At 37.0% G+C, this 15,320-nt stretch overlaps 1 protein-coding gene across 1 annotated transcript; it reads right to left on the bottom strand.

Annotated features, from left to right (window-relative positions):
* Positions 1 to 2,503: 2,503 nt before the first annotated feature.
* On the bottom strand, positions 2,504 to 3,181 carry LOC147473689 (uncharacterized). Its single transcript, XM_086587183.1, has one exon. It carries the CDS (start codon positions 3,179 to 3,181, stop codon positions 2,504 to 2,506), a length of 678 nt encoding a protein of 225 aa, XP_086443309.1.
* Positions 3,182 to 15,320: the final 12,139 nt, after the last annotated feature.

Here is a 15,320-nt window from a genome sequence, read left to right as displayed (position 1 = left end):
AGTAAGAGCTAAGGTATATTGTAGATCCTATTTGACAATTTTTTTTTTTCTTCTTAGCCCCCCGTCTAGAGAACCTGAAACAACTTCACAAGGTGAGCTTAGATGCTATTATACTAACTACTTCTATATTTAACGACGCCATCACTATGTAGTGTACGAGCGCTTTCCTCTTTTTGTTGCATCTTAAATGTTTTGCTTATGACATGATGTTCATATCTTGGCTTGGATAACCTTAATTATATAATTTTTCTACTTTGCTTTACCTTTTGATTTTGAAAAAACATATTCAGTAGCCTACTTTGGAGTTTGATCTTTGTCTTTCATATAAACTATGCATATGGTGTGTTTGCTGAAATGTTAAAACCAAGTAATAAGAGTGAAACAGAGGTGAAACAATATTGGATTTACTATGTGTATGTATGTTGGCATAATAGTAATAGTTAGTCGTTATCTACATTTTAGTGACATTCATATTCAGAGCAAGTACATTAAGGCCACATGTGCATTATACAATGAGCAATTACCAGATGTAACGCCATGTTTAAGGATATTATAACTCTGTGCAACTGGAGTACACCGCCATCATGCCTTTTCCTATTATCTGACTTCCATGTAGATTTTAGTTTAAGTCTGATTTGTGTGGCACAGATTTGTGCTTACAGTTTACATATAAGCAAATGAACTGAAAGCTATGTATATGGCTGGTACAACTAATAGACTCCTATCCGTAACATGATGATCTAATTCTATACTTTTGTGACCATCTGCTCTTGGACTAAATTACTTGATAATGTCTTTTGGGTAGGAAAATGTGTTTGATGCTTCATTTGTGATCAGGTATGTAGTATGGACTATCATTTAGAATTTATAAAAAATGCAAAATTACTAATTCAAATAGTATGGGTAATTTTTTCAGTACTTTGTTTTTGTAACATTCATTATTTACTTTCCATTAGTTTGGTGTGTATAAGAAATTAGCAAATTTGATTCGGTTTCATTTTTTTTGGTTGAAAAATTATCTGAAGTTAATTGAAGGGCAAGGCACATAGTTAATGAGGCAAGGGAAGCTAGGAAGTAATAGAAGCGGTCAAAGGGTCGACGTAGCTTTATAGATAGGTTAGGGTGTGATCAATCTAGAAAAGCTGGACTATCATGATTCAATCCAAGTCAACTTGGTTTTTGTAGTTTCTACATGCATGCATGCTAAATCCAATTAGTGTTGGATGGCTGGGGCAATAGGTGCAGAAGAGTTCCATCCATGTCACCCTCCATACCAAAAGTCTATAATAGGTATAGGGAAGTGAGTTTTAATTGAGTTCAATTAGCATTGGTGGAATCTGCCTAATAGTAGCATTTGACTTTGTTACTTATACATGACCTTTCAATAGGATACTCGGATACTTGCTACTTCCACATAATTACTTGAACTTTTTTTTTGCTATTGGATTGAATTAAAATTGTATTTACGTTAAATGAAACCAATTAGTTTAACCTTTATGAATATGTGCTTTGGAGAAGCTTTTAGGGTAGAGGTTAAATATGCTTTTTGCGATATGAACTAAGAGCTAACCCCACCCCCACTTTTTGGCTATCAATGTTATTTATTTTGTTAGGGCACACAATTACTCATATCTCATAATTTATATAATGCTGCCAATGTTCGTCTTCTTTGTGACATGTGGTCATGTAACTACGACTTACCATAAAGCGAGTTATGGGATTCTACTTATTGAAGTTATTAAAGGTTTCATTATGGGTGCCTCTCTTCATCCCTTTTTATCTTCATCTGTTTGTTAAAATGGTTATGATTTGCGTTAACACTACACACTAATTTGTTTTTGCTTTTGACATAACACGAAGCAATGGAGTTGGTGGTGTTCAATGTGACATATAACTATCATTTGACAAGTAGATTTGTTTGCCAAATATTGCAAATGTCTTATTTGGTGAGAAGGCATATTTTTTAAGGTCATTAAACAAGCACGCCTAACACTTCTCAGAAAAATGCGTGAAATTCACTAATTCTCAATCATTTGGTTAAGGTACATATATTTTCTTTGCCTGACTCTTCCTCTTTAAATTTGAGTATGGGGCAATTTTGAATGCTATTGGAGCCGGAGACCTATTTCTATTTGTGTTAAATTTATTGACTTTTCGACAGGTGGTAATGTCTATGGCCTCATGAACTCAAGATTGCACAATGGGCCCTAAAGTGGATGCCATCGCCTCCTAATTTAAGATTTTGGATAGACAATAGGGCAATAGGTATTGCTATAAAAAAAAGTTTATATTCTTATTATAGTTTTAAATATTGTAGTTGTGTTGGATCTGGTTAATAATAAGCGAAAAAGTTCAATAAAATTTTGTCTCTGAGTTGATTTTGCATGTAATAACACTGAGACTCATCGATTGCTACATATATTCTGACTTTTACACCTGATGTAATTACAGAATTCAGGCCATATACAATGATTCACCATTTGCATCAACTTATTAAGTGACCCTAAATAAGTCTGTTTCCAACTACACGGCTCCAATTTTCCTGTGGGAGGGGCATGTCAGGGAAATTTGATAGATCCTTCCCACTTTCTTGAAGGAGTTGTTCCAACAAAAACAGACCGTAGTCTGTTACTCGGGACTCAGATGGATTCTCTATAAGAAACTTAGTTTTCATCCGGTGTGGAAGGTCGTCACATATATTCACTGCAAATTTGTTCCACAATACTTCTGGACGCGTTGGAGAGCACTCTGTTAGGATAATGCTGAACAATCGGCGTAGTTGATACCCAGTCCGCATGCAAGATGCCTCATGCAAACATTGGTTCCACTCTTCATCATCTTCCAATAGACCTCGTGCAATACATGATGCCTTAAAGGTACCGAACGGAACACCGTCCACCAATTTAAGCGACTCGAATGATGTGGGGCCTTTAACAACGGTTAACAGCATGCGCAGATAAAAACGCTCCCCGGCATTAGGTTTTTCAAAAAACATTCGACCGATAGCAAAACAACTGTCTCGACACCTAGGGGTCCATTTTTGAAGCCTTTGTTGTAAAACGAAGGCTCCGTGCATTTCTGATAAGTTAACTTCGCGGGCTTTTGGATTTTCAGCACAACATTTGAAGAATGCGGTTAGAGTTGATTGTTGATGTTCAGCTCGAGTGAGAATTTCATCCATTGGTTCGGTTGGGTTGTACAGAACCCGATGCATCCCTGGCAAATGTATTGCTGAACAACGTTGGGCACCTCTTGGTGCATGTTAAACTCTAGAAGCCGCCATACCTTCTTGTGGGCGATATACCTCGCGTCGATGTATTGTTGTATCTCATCATTTGCTCCAGCTTAACACCATGGTTGTTTTGTCAAAACCCTTGTAAATGTATTTATGGATATATTTGATCGCCTTCTAACCGATGCACACACCTCAACATTAATGTGGCAATCAAACAACTCAGATAGGTAACGGATTATATGGAGCAACATTGCGGTTGGTAATCAGATGTTTCTTTTCGCTTGTACACTCTACCGGTGTTGCGACGATATAAAGCGGGTATCCTTCTTGATCCATTGTTGTCTTCTCGCAAATTCCCGGGTATTGGAACCTCGCAATGACCATCTTGCATGCAGGCTTTTGATTTTCAAAACCACACGGACCATGAATCATACATTTCATAACTGTTTGAAAGAGAGCCGGCTGTGTGTCAGGATTGGGAATCTCAGCAGAAACAATTCGATCGACTTGTTCAGTGGTACGAATCTTGTCTTCGTGCTGGAGGAATATGAGAGCGTGCATGTGTGGAAGACCACGCTTTTGGAATTCAATGGTGTAAACATGTGCGACCGCACGACCGAAAATGTGTTTCTTGGTGATTTCTTCCATGATTGCTCTACGCTTCATCTCAAACACACGCCAAGAACTAACGGGGGCTTATCGGGCTTGATTTTTGATGGCTCATAAGCTCCATTAGAACTTCTGGCCAATTCGGATTCGCGGTTGCCGTAAGGAAAACATCCGGATGTTTATTGTACCGTGTGATGGCCATTGAATCCTGGTAAATCTCATACATATGCCTTGGGCTGCCTGTATAAGACGATGGAAGGATAACACGCTGTCTAACTTGACCTGATGCAACCCCCGTCGGCCTGCAATATCCGTTAATCCCCGGTACAACTCGCGCACGAATCTCAGCTTGGCGAGCTCTGAGAAAACGCAAGCGGTTCTGGTCTGTTGCAGCCCAAGCATCAACTAAAAATTGTTGGCCTAGGGCTCGCTTCAAAATAGGGAATACTCGATGGGCGATCAAACATACAATAAGCATAGTATTGCGCTTTGTGTCAAGCGCACATTGGTGGGACAATTGTTAACGACGCTCCATCGGGCGCAAGTCGTGGGACCAACCGAGATCCTCGCGGAAAGAGAAGAACATAATGGAGGGGCTTAATATGCGGTTACACTCGCTGATCCTTTCTAACCCACCGCTCTCGCAGTTTAAGAACAATATCTCGCGATGCTATCAAACGACTCCCCTCGCCGCAAAAATCACACGCTATTTCTCATTGTAGACGGAAGGTTGTAGCGACGCGGTCACCCCCGAGCTATAATGAAGGCGGGCCGATGTTGTTATTTGCGTAATCAGTTGCATTTAAAATCTCAAAAGCATTCATATACAACCTGTAAAAGTGGTTGTTTTGGATAAGAGTGTCCCTGAATGATGCACAAAACGCCCTTTGATAGTTGAGGGTTTCTACTGGCGACGGTGATTCAAAGCCTCGTTTCCATCATAGAAGTAAAGTTGTGAATAGACGGGAGCCCTGCCTGGAGCTGCCAGGAGGGACCCGACGCTATGGTAGAGTTCTCCATGGATGACAAATGATTGTGGACCACGTCCACTCAATACGCGTTTGTCCGGATCCACACCAAGGCTTGTAAAAGCATTACATGCATTATATGCACGAATGTGCTCACGGAATGAGGTTGCGCGCCCATCATTTCCTACATATAGTGAGTGGAGAGCAGGTGGTAACGGCGAGAGCGATGGTAGCCGGACTTTCCCTTGTAGACAACACATACCAAATTTAGGGTTTTTTTTGGATGATTGTTTCAATTTCTCAGCCATCCAATGAAGAGCTGAACAATGTGGGCAACAAACATCCATCCGTCCTAGAAAATGACGTCCTTCTGGCAAATCAGTCAATGGTTTCGCTAGGAGATTTGTTGTAGCGCCTTCGCTAATGCAGTCTGAATCAAATGGATTCCACATTTCTTCCCCATACGCATTTGCAGCCGTACAATTGGCGCTTTCATAAGCGCCGCCGACTGGTAATGCATATGAAAAAGTATTTAGTATATGAGTTTTCTCCAAAATAGTACCCAAGCTTTAAGCGGTAATCCGGAACAAAGAGAAAAAATACGTGCTTGAAGAATTTTAAGGAGGATGGTCTTCCGACTAACAACACGGGGTTGATCAAAGGTGCCAACATCCTTAATTTTTCTCGAAAAGAACTTCATTCTCTCGTGTAGTCCCCAGAGATGATGACCCAACCAAATACGCGGATTGTGTAATGCCGTGGTTTCGAGCCGAACATAAAACTTTGTTCTTCCCCGTTATTATGATTTTCATTCTGATCCGATGCGTAACCGCCAACGATTGGTGCGCAGCAAGCGCCCCGATGAGCCGCTTTGGTGGCACACAGCGACTTAATTAAAGTTGACCTAGGAAGGCGGGCCATGTTCTCCCCTGCCGCCGGCACGGGCGTGCAAGTGTTTTTCGGTCCGGGTGTCACGGTTGGGGTCAAATGGATGCGAATATCTTGAGATGATAGTTGCATGCCATGAGATGTGGATGAAGACGAAGACGCGTTCTCTTTCTCTTCGAAAGCACGCCAGGCAATGGTGCGCCGAGAAAGCATAGGAGCAGGTCTTGGAGCCACCGGCGTTGAGCTGCACTCGCGTGCCGCTTTGTTTGAGTTTGCACGATTCTTTGAATAGCAATTAATTATTGTCAGCATAGTTAAAACGAAACGCTATAACCGGAATAAGAGTTGGTAGCATCGAAAACAACATGGTATGGTCGTAATAAGGCATTGTGTTAACAACAACACAATAATCCAATAATTTTTTGTGTGTTTAGAAACCGGGGAAGAAGACACACGCACAATGGGTTCATTAATAGTTTAAGGCAGAAAGGGTATAGTGGGTAACAAAACAAAATAAAAACATGTGCGGGGAATAAACAACGAACAAAATATATGATGAAAAAAAATACAAATGTACGCTAACGTCGTTAACCGCTTCAGATGGAAGTTGCTCCCTCGCCCTTGATCGATGAACATGTAAGACCGACTATAGGTAAAAAAAGAAAGTAGGCAGTTTTTCGGTTGAGTTAGGAACTAGGATAAGATACCCTAGCATCGAACAACACTTTGGAAGGCGGAGATAAGAATTATATACATACCTCAACTTCTTTGACAATTTGAGTTCGGATTTTGTTACGTATTGTCGCCCGTAGATCTCTCCCACACTCCCCTTAACAGTGAAAAATGCAATATCAACCTCAAAACACATAAAAAGTATTTATAATAAGGTGGATAAAATTGCAAAGCGCCACTAATAAGAAAGGCATGGGAAAAAATTGCTCCATATACGGGATACCTCAATTCCAGAAACCGGTGCCCTCCAAATTGGTCCGCCATCTTTTCTCGAGAAGTCACAAAAGCAAAAGTTAATCTAACCACAACTAACCAAGAAGTAAAAAACCTAAATAAAAAGGTGAGGAGAAAGAAACCAAAGGTGCCTTAAAGTTGTAATAAGATCGAAACGTAATGTAAAGGAATTCGCTAAGAAAGTTAGAAATGTGGTAAAAACAAATAGGAAAACGTGGTGCTTCTTTGCCTTTGGCAATCTACGAATGACAAAGAGGAGGTGTAGCTCTTGGTGGTTTAATTTGCCCTTTTTGGGGGTCAACACATTCAAAGGGAGAGGCAGAAAGTGACCTTGTGCGCTTCCACTTGACAAAGCGTATATTTATGAAGAATAACAAAAAAAGAATGAATGTCAAGGAAACAGAAAGTGATAAGAGGAAAAAATAAGAACGAAGGAAGAAAGAAAGAAATAAAATATGGCCAAAGCCATTAAGTAGATAAGGACTTTGATGAAAAGAACATCTAAGAAGATGCGGTTAGAAAAAGAACAGAGACAAAAATCAAACCGTATAATATTTTTCTTGTTGCCTAGTTAAAGTAGGGTACTGGTGTTTTTTGCATGGTGTGGCACGGCGGCCTCAAACAACAGCCGATGCACATATCAAGACCAGACTACATTTTGCAAAAAGACCCAAATTTTAATTAAAAACTCTAAGTTGATTTGTAATGTTAAAAGCACTTGAGGTTAACCATTCGCAATTGAGCAGCGCCAGTGTGGTCCAATTAGGTTAATCATGTGGAATCTGTTTTCATTATATCACCCTCATTCCTTACATTGAGCAATGGAAGAATTCCTCGGAAGCTTCCTAGTTGTTCATTTGGTTGTTAATTCAATTATTGGGTAGCTTCAGCTACATCAAGCAATGGGATAAAAAACAGCGTAATCAAACTAATAACAACAAATTTGGCAAACTGAAATGACTCGAGGAGAGGGCTCTAATGAAAAAGTGAATACAATGGGCGAATTAGGTACCATTAATCCCTAGATTCTTTTTATCATCTACATAATAGGTTTAGTAGCCACTTTTAACATGGATGACCAAATTAAAATAAGCAACTTGAGCATGCAAAACAGCAAACCTGTGGTGAAAAACACCCCTCAAAGGGACACCAAGACTCTTATGACCGTGGTGCCCTTCCAATCGATCAAGAGTACAGTTATGAAGAGCAACAAAATAAGGATGAACGCCAAGGAAACAAAAAGTGATAAGAGGAAAAAATAATAACGAAGGAAGAAAGAAATTAAATTTAACCAAAGCCCTTAAGTAGATCAGTCATTCAATGAAAAGTATATCTAAGAAGATGCGGTTAGGAAAAGCACAGTTGCTTTTTTGCATGATGTGGTATAACAGGCTAAAACAAAAGCCGATGCAAATACCAAGATCAAACTACATATGCAGAAAAACCTTAATGTTAATAAAAAAAACTCTAAGTTGTGGAACAACATGAGTATGCAGAACAACTTACATTTTTTGTTGAACCGTTCCCGAGGAATAAGATGGATTTGCACCGAGTGCGCTGACAATAAATAGCACCACCAATTTGTTGCCCACCGGCGCTGCACAAACGCATTAAATGCAGTTTCAAGAGAACAACAACTTAGGATGGATAAACTATAACCAATAAGAAAAAGTAGATGTACTATCACAACAAATACCATGATATAATGATAGATGTAAACCGCTTTCGTGCCTATGCCGCAACCCTGAATCAGATGTAAACTGAATTGAGAAATAGCAAGACAAAATTAGTGAGGTTCTTATTAATTAAGAGAAAGACACTCTCCTTGCAATCGAGGGAGGGGGTGGTTTTTTTTAATTTTTTAATAAAACTAACTGTTGGCAAAGGGGTGCTTTTTTGCAATGCCAATCTGCGAATGACAAAGAGGTGTAGGTCTTGGTGGTTTAATTTATCCTTTCTTTTTTTTTCTTTTTGGTTGATTTGACCTTTTGGTTTGCTGCAAAAGCAATTTGTAAAATGGAGTTATGTTATTATAACAGTAAACTTTCCTACACATTTTCCACAAATAAACACGCACGATGCCGCTAAACGACCAAGCATCTAGAAGACCTTCATTTTAAAACTAACTGTTGGCAAAGGGGTGCTTTTTTGCAATGCCAATCTGCGAATGACAAAGAGGTGTAGGTCTTGGTGGTTTAATTTATCCTTTCTTTTTTTTTCTTTTTGGTTGATTCGACCTTTTGGTTTGCTGCAAAAGCAATTTGTAAAATGGAGTTATGTTATTATAACAGTAAACTTTCCTACACATTTTCCACAAATAAACACGCACGATGCCGCTAAACGACCAAGCATCTAGAAGACCTTCATTTTAATAAAAAACTCTGAGTTGTGGCACAACTTGAGTATGCAAAACAGCTTACGTTTTTTGATGGACACGCTCCTGAAGAATAAGTTGGATTTGCAGCGAGTGCAACGACAATAAGTAACAACAACAATTCTGCCAACCAGCGCTGCACCTAGGCGTCACATGCAATTTCAAGAGGACAACAACTTAGAATGGATAAACTATAACCAATAAGAAAGAGGAGATGTACTATCACAACAGCACCATGATATAACGATAGATGTCAACTGTTTAAGGTTCCTATGCCGCCACCCTTAAGCAAATGTAAAATGAATTGGGAAAAATAAAGACAAAACAAAATGAATTGCAGGCGAGGGAGGGGGTGGGGAAAGAGTCCTATTTGACAAAACTAATTGTTGGCAAAGGGGTGCTTCTTTGCAATGCTAGAAGAGGAGGTGTAGCTCTTGGTGGTTTAATTTTACGTGTTTTTTTTCCTTTTTTGTTGATTTTACCTCTTAGCTTGGTGCAAAAATAGTTTGTAAAATGGAGTTATGTTATTATCATAGTCAACTTCCCTACATATTAATCCTAAGTTCTAAATAAGTTGCAATTTTAAATTTAATATAATACAAAACCTTTTATTATGCGCTTTTGATCAATACTATATGACCCAACCAAATCACAGACTCAACATCAAACAAATTAAATAAAAACGATGCATTTTGTTTAAATGGCATTTGTCTATAATAGGTATGTACCTTAAAGAAAAAATGGGAGCCCAATCACTAAATTGAAGAGCTATATGGTTTATGACATAATAGTTTTAAAGGACCTTTGAAAGAACAGACCCTTTTGAATCGAATAAATATCGAGAACCATTCTCTCATTCCGAACAACTATTAAAGAAATTTTAATACACAATTGAAAAATGGAATCAACAAAGAAATTAGACCAAAGTTCAAACGCCACGCTACCCCCTCCCAAAGTTCAAATAATGCTTTAAAGGACCGAAAAGAATGCACCCTTTTGAATCGAATAAATATCGAGAACCATTCTCTCCTTCCGAACAACTATTAAAGAATTTTTAATACACAATTGAAAAATGGAATCAACAAAGAAATTAGACCAAAGTTCAAACGCCACGTTACCCCCTCCCAAAGTTCAAAGCATCCCAGGACTAATAAGGTTCCTAAGAAAAAGCAATCATAAATTAAAAGTTCTAAATAAGTTGCAATTTTAAATTTAATATAATACAAAACCTTTTTATTATGCAGTTTTGATTGAATACTATATGACCCAACCAAATCACAGACTCAACATCAAACAAATTAAATAAAAACGATGCATTTTGTTTAAATGGCATTTGTCTATAATAGGTATGTACCTTAAAGAAAAATGGGAGCCCAATCACTAAATTGAAGAGCTATATGGTTTATGACATAACAGGCTTTAAAGGACCTGAAAGAACATACCCTTTTGAATCGAATAAATATCGAGAACCATTCTCTCCTTCCGAACAACTATTAAAGAATTTTTAATACAAAATTGAAAAATGGAATCAACAAAGAAATTAGACCAAAGTTCAAACGCCACGTTACCCCCTCCCAAAGTTCAAAGCATCCCAAGACTAATAAGGTTCCTAAGAAAAAGCAATCATAAATTAAAAGTTCAATAAGTTGCAATTTTAAATTTAATATAATACAAAACCTTTTTATTATGCAGTTTTGACTGAATACTATATGACCCAACCAAATCACAGACTCAACATCAAACAAATTAAATAAAAACGATGCATTTTGTTTAAATGGCATTTGTCTATAATAGGTATGTACCTTAAAGAAAAATGGGAGCCCAATCACTAAATTGAAGAGCTATATGGTTTATGACATAACAGGCTTTTAAAGGACCTCAAATAATGACCCTTTTTGAATCGAATAAATATCGAGAACCATTCTCTCCTTCCTAACAACTATTAAAGAATTTTTAATACACAATTGAAAAATGGAATCAACAAAGAAATTAGACCAAAGTTCAAATGCCACGCTACCCCTCCCAAAGTTCAAATAACAGGCTTTAAAGGACCCTCGAAAGAACAGACCCTTTTGAATCGAATAAATATCGAGAACCATTCTCTCCTTCCAACAACTATTAAAGAATTTTTAATACACAATTGAAAAATGGAATCAACAAAGAAATTAGACCAAAGTTCAAACGCCACGCTACCCCTCCCAAAGGTCAAAGCACCCCAGACTAATAAGGTTCCTAAGAAAAAGCAATCATAAATTAAAAGTTCTAAATAAGTTGCAATTTTAAATTTAATATAATACAAAACCTTTTTATTATGCAGTTTTGATCAATACTATATGACCCAACCAAATCACAGACTCAACATCAAACAAATTAAATAAAAACGATGCATTTTGTTTAAATGGCATTTGTCTATAATAGGTATGTACCTTAAAGAAAAAATGGGAGCCCAATCACTAAATTGAAGAGCTATATGGTTTATGACATAACAGGCTTTAAAGGACCTGAAAGAACATACCCTTTTGAATCGAATAAATATCGAGAACCATTCTCTCCTTCCGAACAACTATTAATGAATTTTTAATACACAATTGAAAAATGGAATCAACAAAGAAATTAGACCAAAGTTCAAACGCCACGTTACCCCCTCCCAAAGTTCAAAGCATCCCAGGACTAATAAGGTTCCTAAGAAAAAGCAATCATAAATTAAAAGTTCTAAATAAGTTGCAATTTTAAATTTAATATAATACAAAACCTTTTTATTATGCAGTTTTGATTGAATACTATATGACCCAACCAAATCACAGACTCAACATCAAACAAATTAAATAAAAACGATGCATTTTGTTTAAATGGCATTTGTCTATAATAGGTATGTACCTTAAAGAAAAATGGGAGCCCAATCACTAAATTGAAGAGCTATATGGTTTATGACATAACAGGCTTTTAAAGGACCCGAAAAGAACATACCCTTTTGAATCGAATAAATATCGAGAACCATTCTCTCCTTCCTCGAACAACTATTAATGAATTTTAATACAAAATTGAAAAATGGAATCAACAAAGAAATTAGACCAAAGTTCAAACGCCATGCTACCCCTCCCAAAGTTCAAAGCATCCCAGGACTAATAAGGTTCCTAAGAAAAAGCAATCATAAATTAAAAGTTCAATAAGTTGCAATTTTAAATTTAATATAATACAAAACCTTTTTTATTATGCAGCTTTTGATCAATACTATATGACCCAACCAAATCACAGACTCAACATCAAACAAATTAAATAAAAACGATGCATTTTGTTTAAATGGCATTTGTCTATAATAGGTATGTACCTTAAAGAAAAATGGGAGCCCAATCACTAAATTGAAGAGCTATATGGTTTATGACATAACAGGGCTTTAAAGGACCTCGAAAAAATGCACCCTTTTGAATCGAATAAATATCGAGAACCATTCTCTCCTTCCTACAACTATTAAAGAATTTTTTAATACACAATTGAAAAATGGAATCAACAAAGAAATTAGACCAAAGTTCAAATGCCACGCTACCCCCCCCAAAGTTCAAATAATTGAGGGCTTTAAAGGACCTGAAAGAATGCACCCTTTTTGAATCGAATAAATATCGAGAACCATTCTCTCCTTCCTAACAACTATTAAAGAATTTTTAATACACAATTGAAAAATGGAATCAACAAAGAAATTAGACCAAAGTTCAAACGCCATTACCCCCTCCCAAAGGTCAAAGCACCCCTGGACTAATAAGGTTCCTAAGAAAAAGCAATCATAAATTAAAAGTTCTAAATAAGTTGCAATTTTAAATTTAATATAATACAAAACCTTTTTATTATGCAGTTTTGACTGAATACTATATGACCCAACCAAATCACGACTCAACATCAAACAAATTAAATAAAAACGATGCATTTTGTTTAAATGGCATTTGTCTATAATAGGTATGTACCTTTAAAGAAAAAAATGGGAGCCCAATCACTAAATTGAAGAGCTATATGGTTTATGACATAACAGGCTTTAAAGGACCTCGAAAAGAACATACCCTTTTGAATCGAATAAATATCGAGAACCATTCTCTCCTTCCTAACAACTATTAAAGAATTTTTAATACACAATTGAAAAATGGAATCAACAAAGAAATTAGACCAAAGTTCAAACGCCACGTTACCCCCTCCCAAAGTTCAAAGCATCCCAGGACTAATAAGGTTCCTAAGAAAAAGCAATCATAAATTAAAGTTTAAGCTATTGAGGCTTACCAATTTTGACGTAAAAACGTTAAACTTTCCAAAGGCTATTTTTTTATTTCTGTCAACTTGCTTTTGAAATTTGTCTCGCTTCCCTTCACCATTCAATATTTGATTGCTCTGGGAAAGGATTTTAATCCAGCTGCAGTTATATCATTAGCAGAAAAATCCACTTCTTCTGCAATCTGAAGCAGTTCAAAAAAGAAAAAGATAATAATTAGAAAAAGAACATTGACAAACCTCTGACATAGCAATAAGAAATGGGGAAACGATCACGAAGAGAATCAGATGAGTAGATTCTTTGAGGACATAGAAGAAGTAACCCGGTTGCCTAAGCCTAAGCTCTCGTGAAAAGAAACGATCCAAAGATCCCCAAATTTTAGACCTATCAAAAGCATGTCTTTGGTGAGCGAGAGTATAATTGTACATGAATTTAATAAAAACGGTCCATAATCCGAAGGAGCCATCTATCATAGAAGACCCTCCTTGACTCAACTTATAAAATTTGGCTCAACTTATACCTTCCCATAATAAAACAAAATCAATGAAGAAAGAAAGAAACAAAGAAACAAAGTCAAAATAAAATTTGGTAGTGTTAAATTTGACTCAACTTATAGCATTGAGGTTTGTTTACTTCAACTATTTGGTCAGTGTGTACGCACTATCTTATCACTGGAATCAGGCTATCTGCCTATCCGCTAGAAAGTTGAGTTACGGGTTTTAACATTACAAAGAAGCATGTAAAGCTTCAATGCCACCAGCTCTAATCTACAACCAAATTGTTCAAACCTCAATGCCCACCTCGTTCACCTGGGTTCTAAACCATGCAACAAAAAGATCACCCACCCCAGGTCAAACGCCGATTAGACATATTCTGGCGTAGTGAGTGACAATGAACAACAAAAGACTAACACAAAATACTAAATTACAATGACAGATTAGGTTCCACTAACACATCTAATAGACCAATCAGTCTAGGTTGCAACAGAAGCAGAAGCAGATATTGCAACCTGGCAGCCGAAACTTTTACAATGTAATGGACCAACGGTTTGTTTGCATATAGAAGCATCCCTATCTATTGAAACCTGGCAGGCCAAACTTTTACAGTGTAATGGCACCTAAGCCAGACTTTGATCGGAACGCATAAACAACAACAAACAAATATCGGAATCAATAATTCAATAATCAATTCTTCCGACCACAAAAGATGGAAAAAAAAACAACAACAAACAAATATCGGAATCAATAATTCAATAATCAATTTTTCCAACCCCAAAAGATGGAAAAAAATTATGTCATCGATAAATTCATGACCGAAAGAATAACTTTTAACACTTACAGTCAACGATTTCGGATTTGAGAGCTGCGTGAGAGAGAGATGAGAGGGAGAGTCCACTTGAACTTGGGTTGTGAGAGAGCACGAACAGATGGGAAGAGAGTTTAGGTCAGTTAAGGAGATGAGGCGTTGCCTGCTTCGAGAGATAGAGCTTTCTCTTTGTTCGGTTTCTCTTAGGCGAAAGTGAGAACCAACTGATTCGCACTCCGAAGGGTTTTCTAATTATTTCTAATCGAAGTGGCAGAACGATGGCCCTCGATTTATCCACCCTTAGATCGAATCACAGCCGCGAGTCAGGAAAGCGAGCTGTTTTGTTAAGTTGATATACTAGCTTGTAGGCCCATGCATGCGCACCGACTCTTTTGAAAACATTTAGATTTTTTTTAGAAAATTGGGACTACCGTTTTAGTCGTTAACCCATTTTAATTTTCTAACAAATTATTTTAATAAAATTTTAATTAAGTTTTAAAAACCCGTTTTTTCAATTGGGAGAGACATTCTGTTTTAATAGGAGAAAGATTCCCGCTATAATTAAAAGTGCTAGAATTTGTTTTAATAGAAGAATAATTCCCGTTATAATAAGAGAGGAATTTCCATTGTAAAAAAGGATTTTCGTTTTCAAATATGAGAGAAATTTATGTTTTAATAGGAAATGACGTGAAATTTTAATAGAGCTCGAAAAATACCCCTTGT

Source organism: Coptis chinensis, unplaced genomic scaffold (genome assembly GCF_015680905.1).
Source record: "Coptis chinensis isolate HL-2020 unplaced genomic scaffold, ASM1568090v1 utg1955_pilon_pilon, whole genome shotgun sequence".
Lineage (NCBI taxonomy): Eukaryota > Viridiplantae > Streptophyta > Magnoliopsida > Ranunculales > Ranunculaceae > Coptis > Coptis chinensis.
Note: the sequence above shows the minus strand (reverse complement) of the source record. Positions and strands in the feature narration are given on the sequence as shown.

Excerpts from the sequence above, each read along its gene's own strand:
- LOC147473689 (XM_086587183.1), bottom strand. The coding sequence starts at position 3,181 with ATGGATGAAATTCTCACTCGAGCTGAACATCAACAATCAACTCTAACC.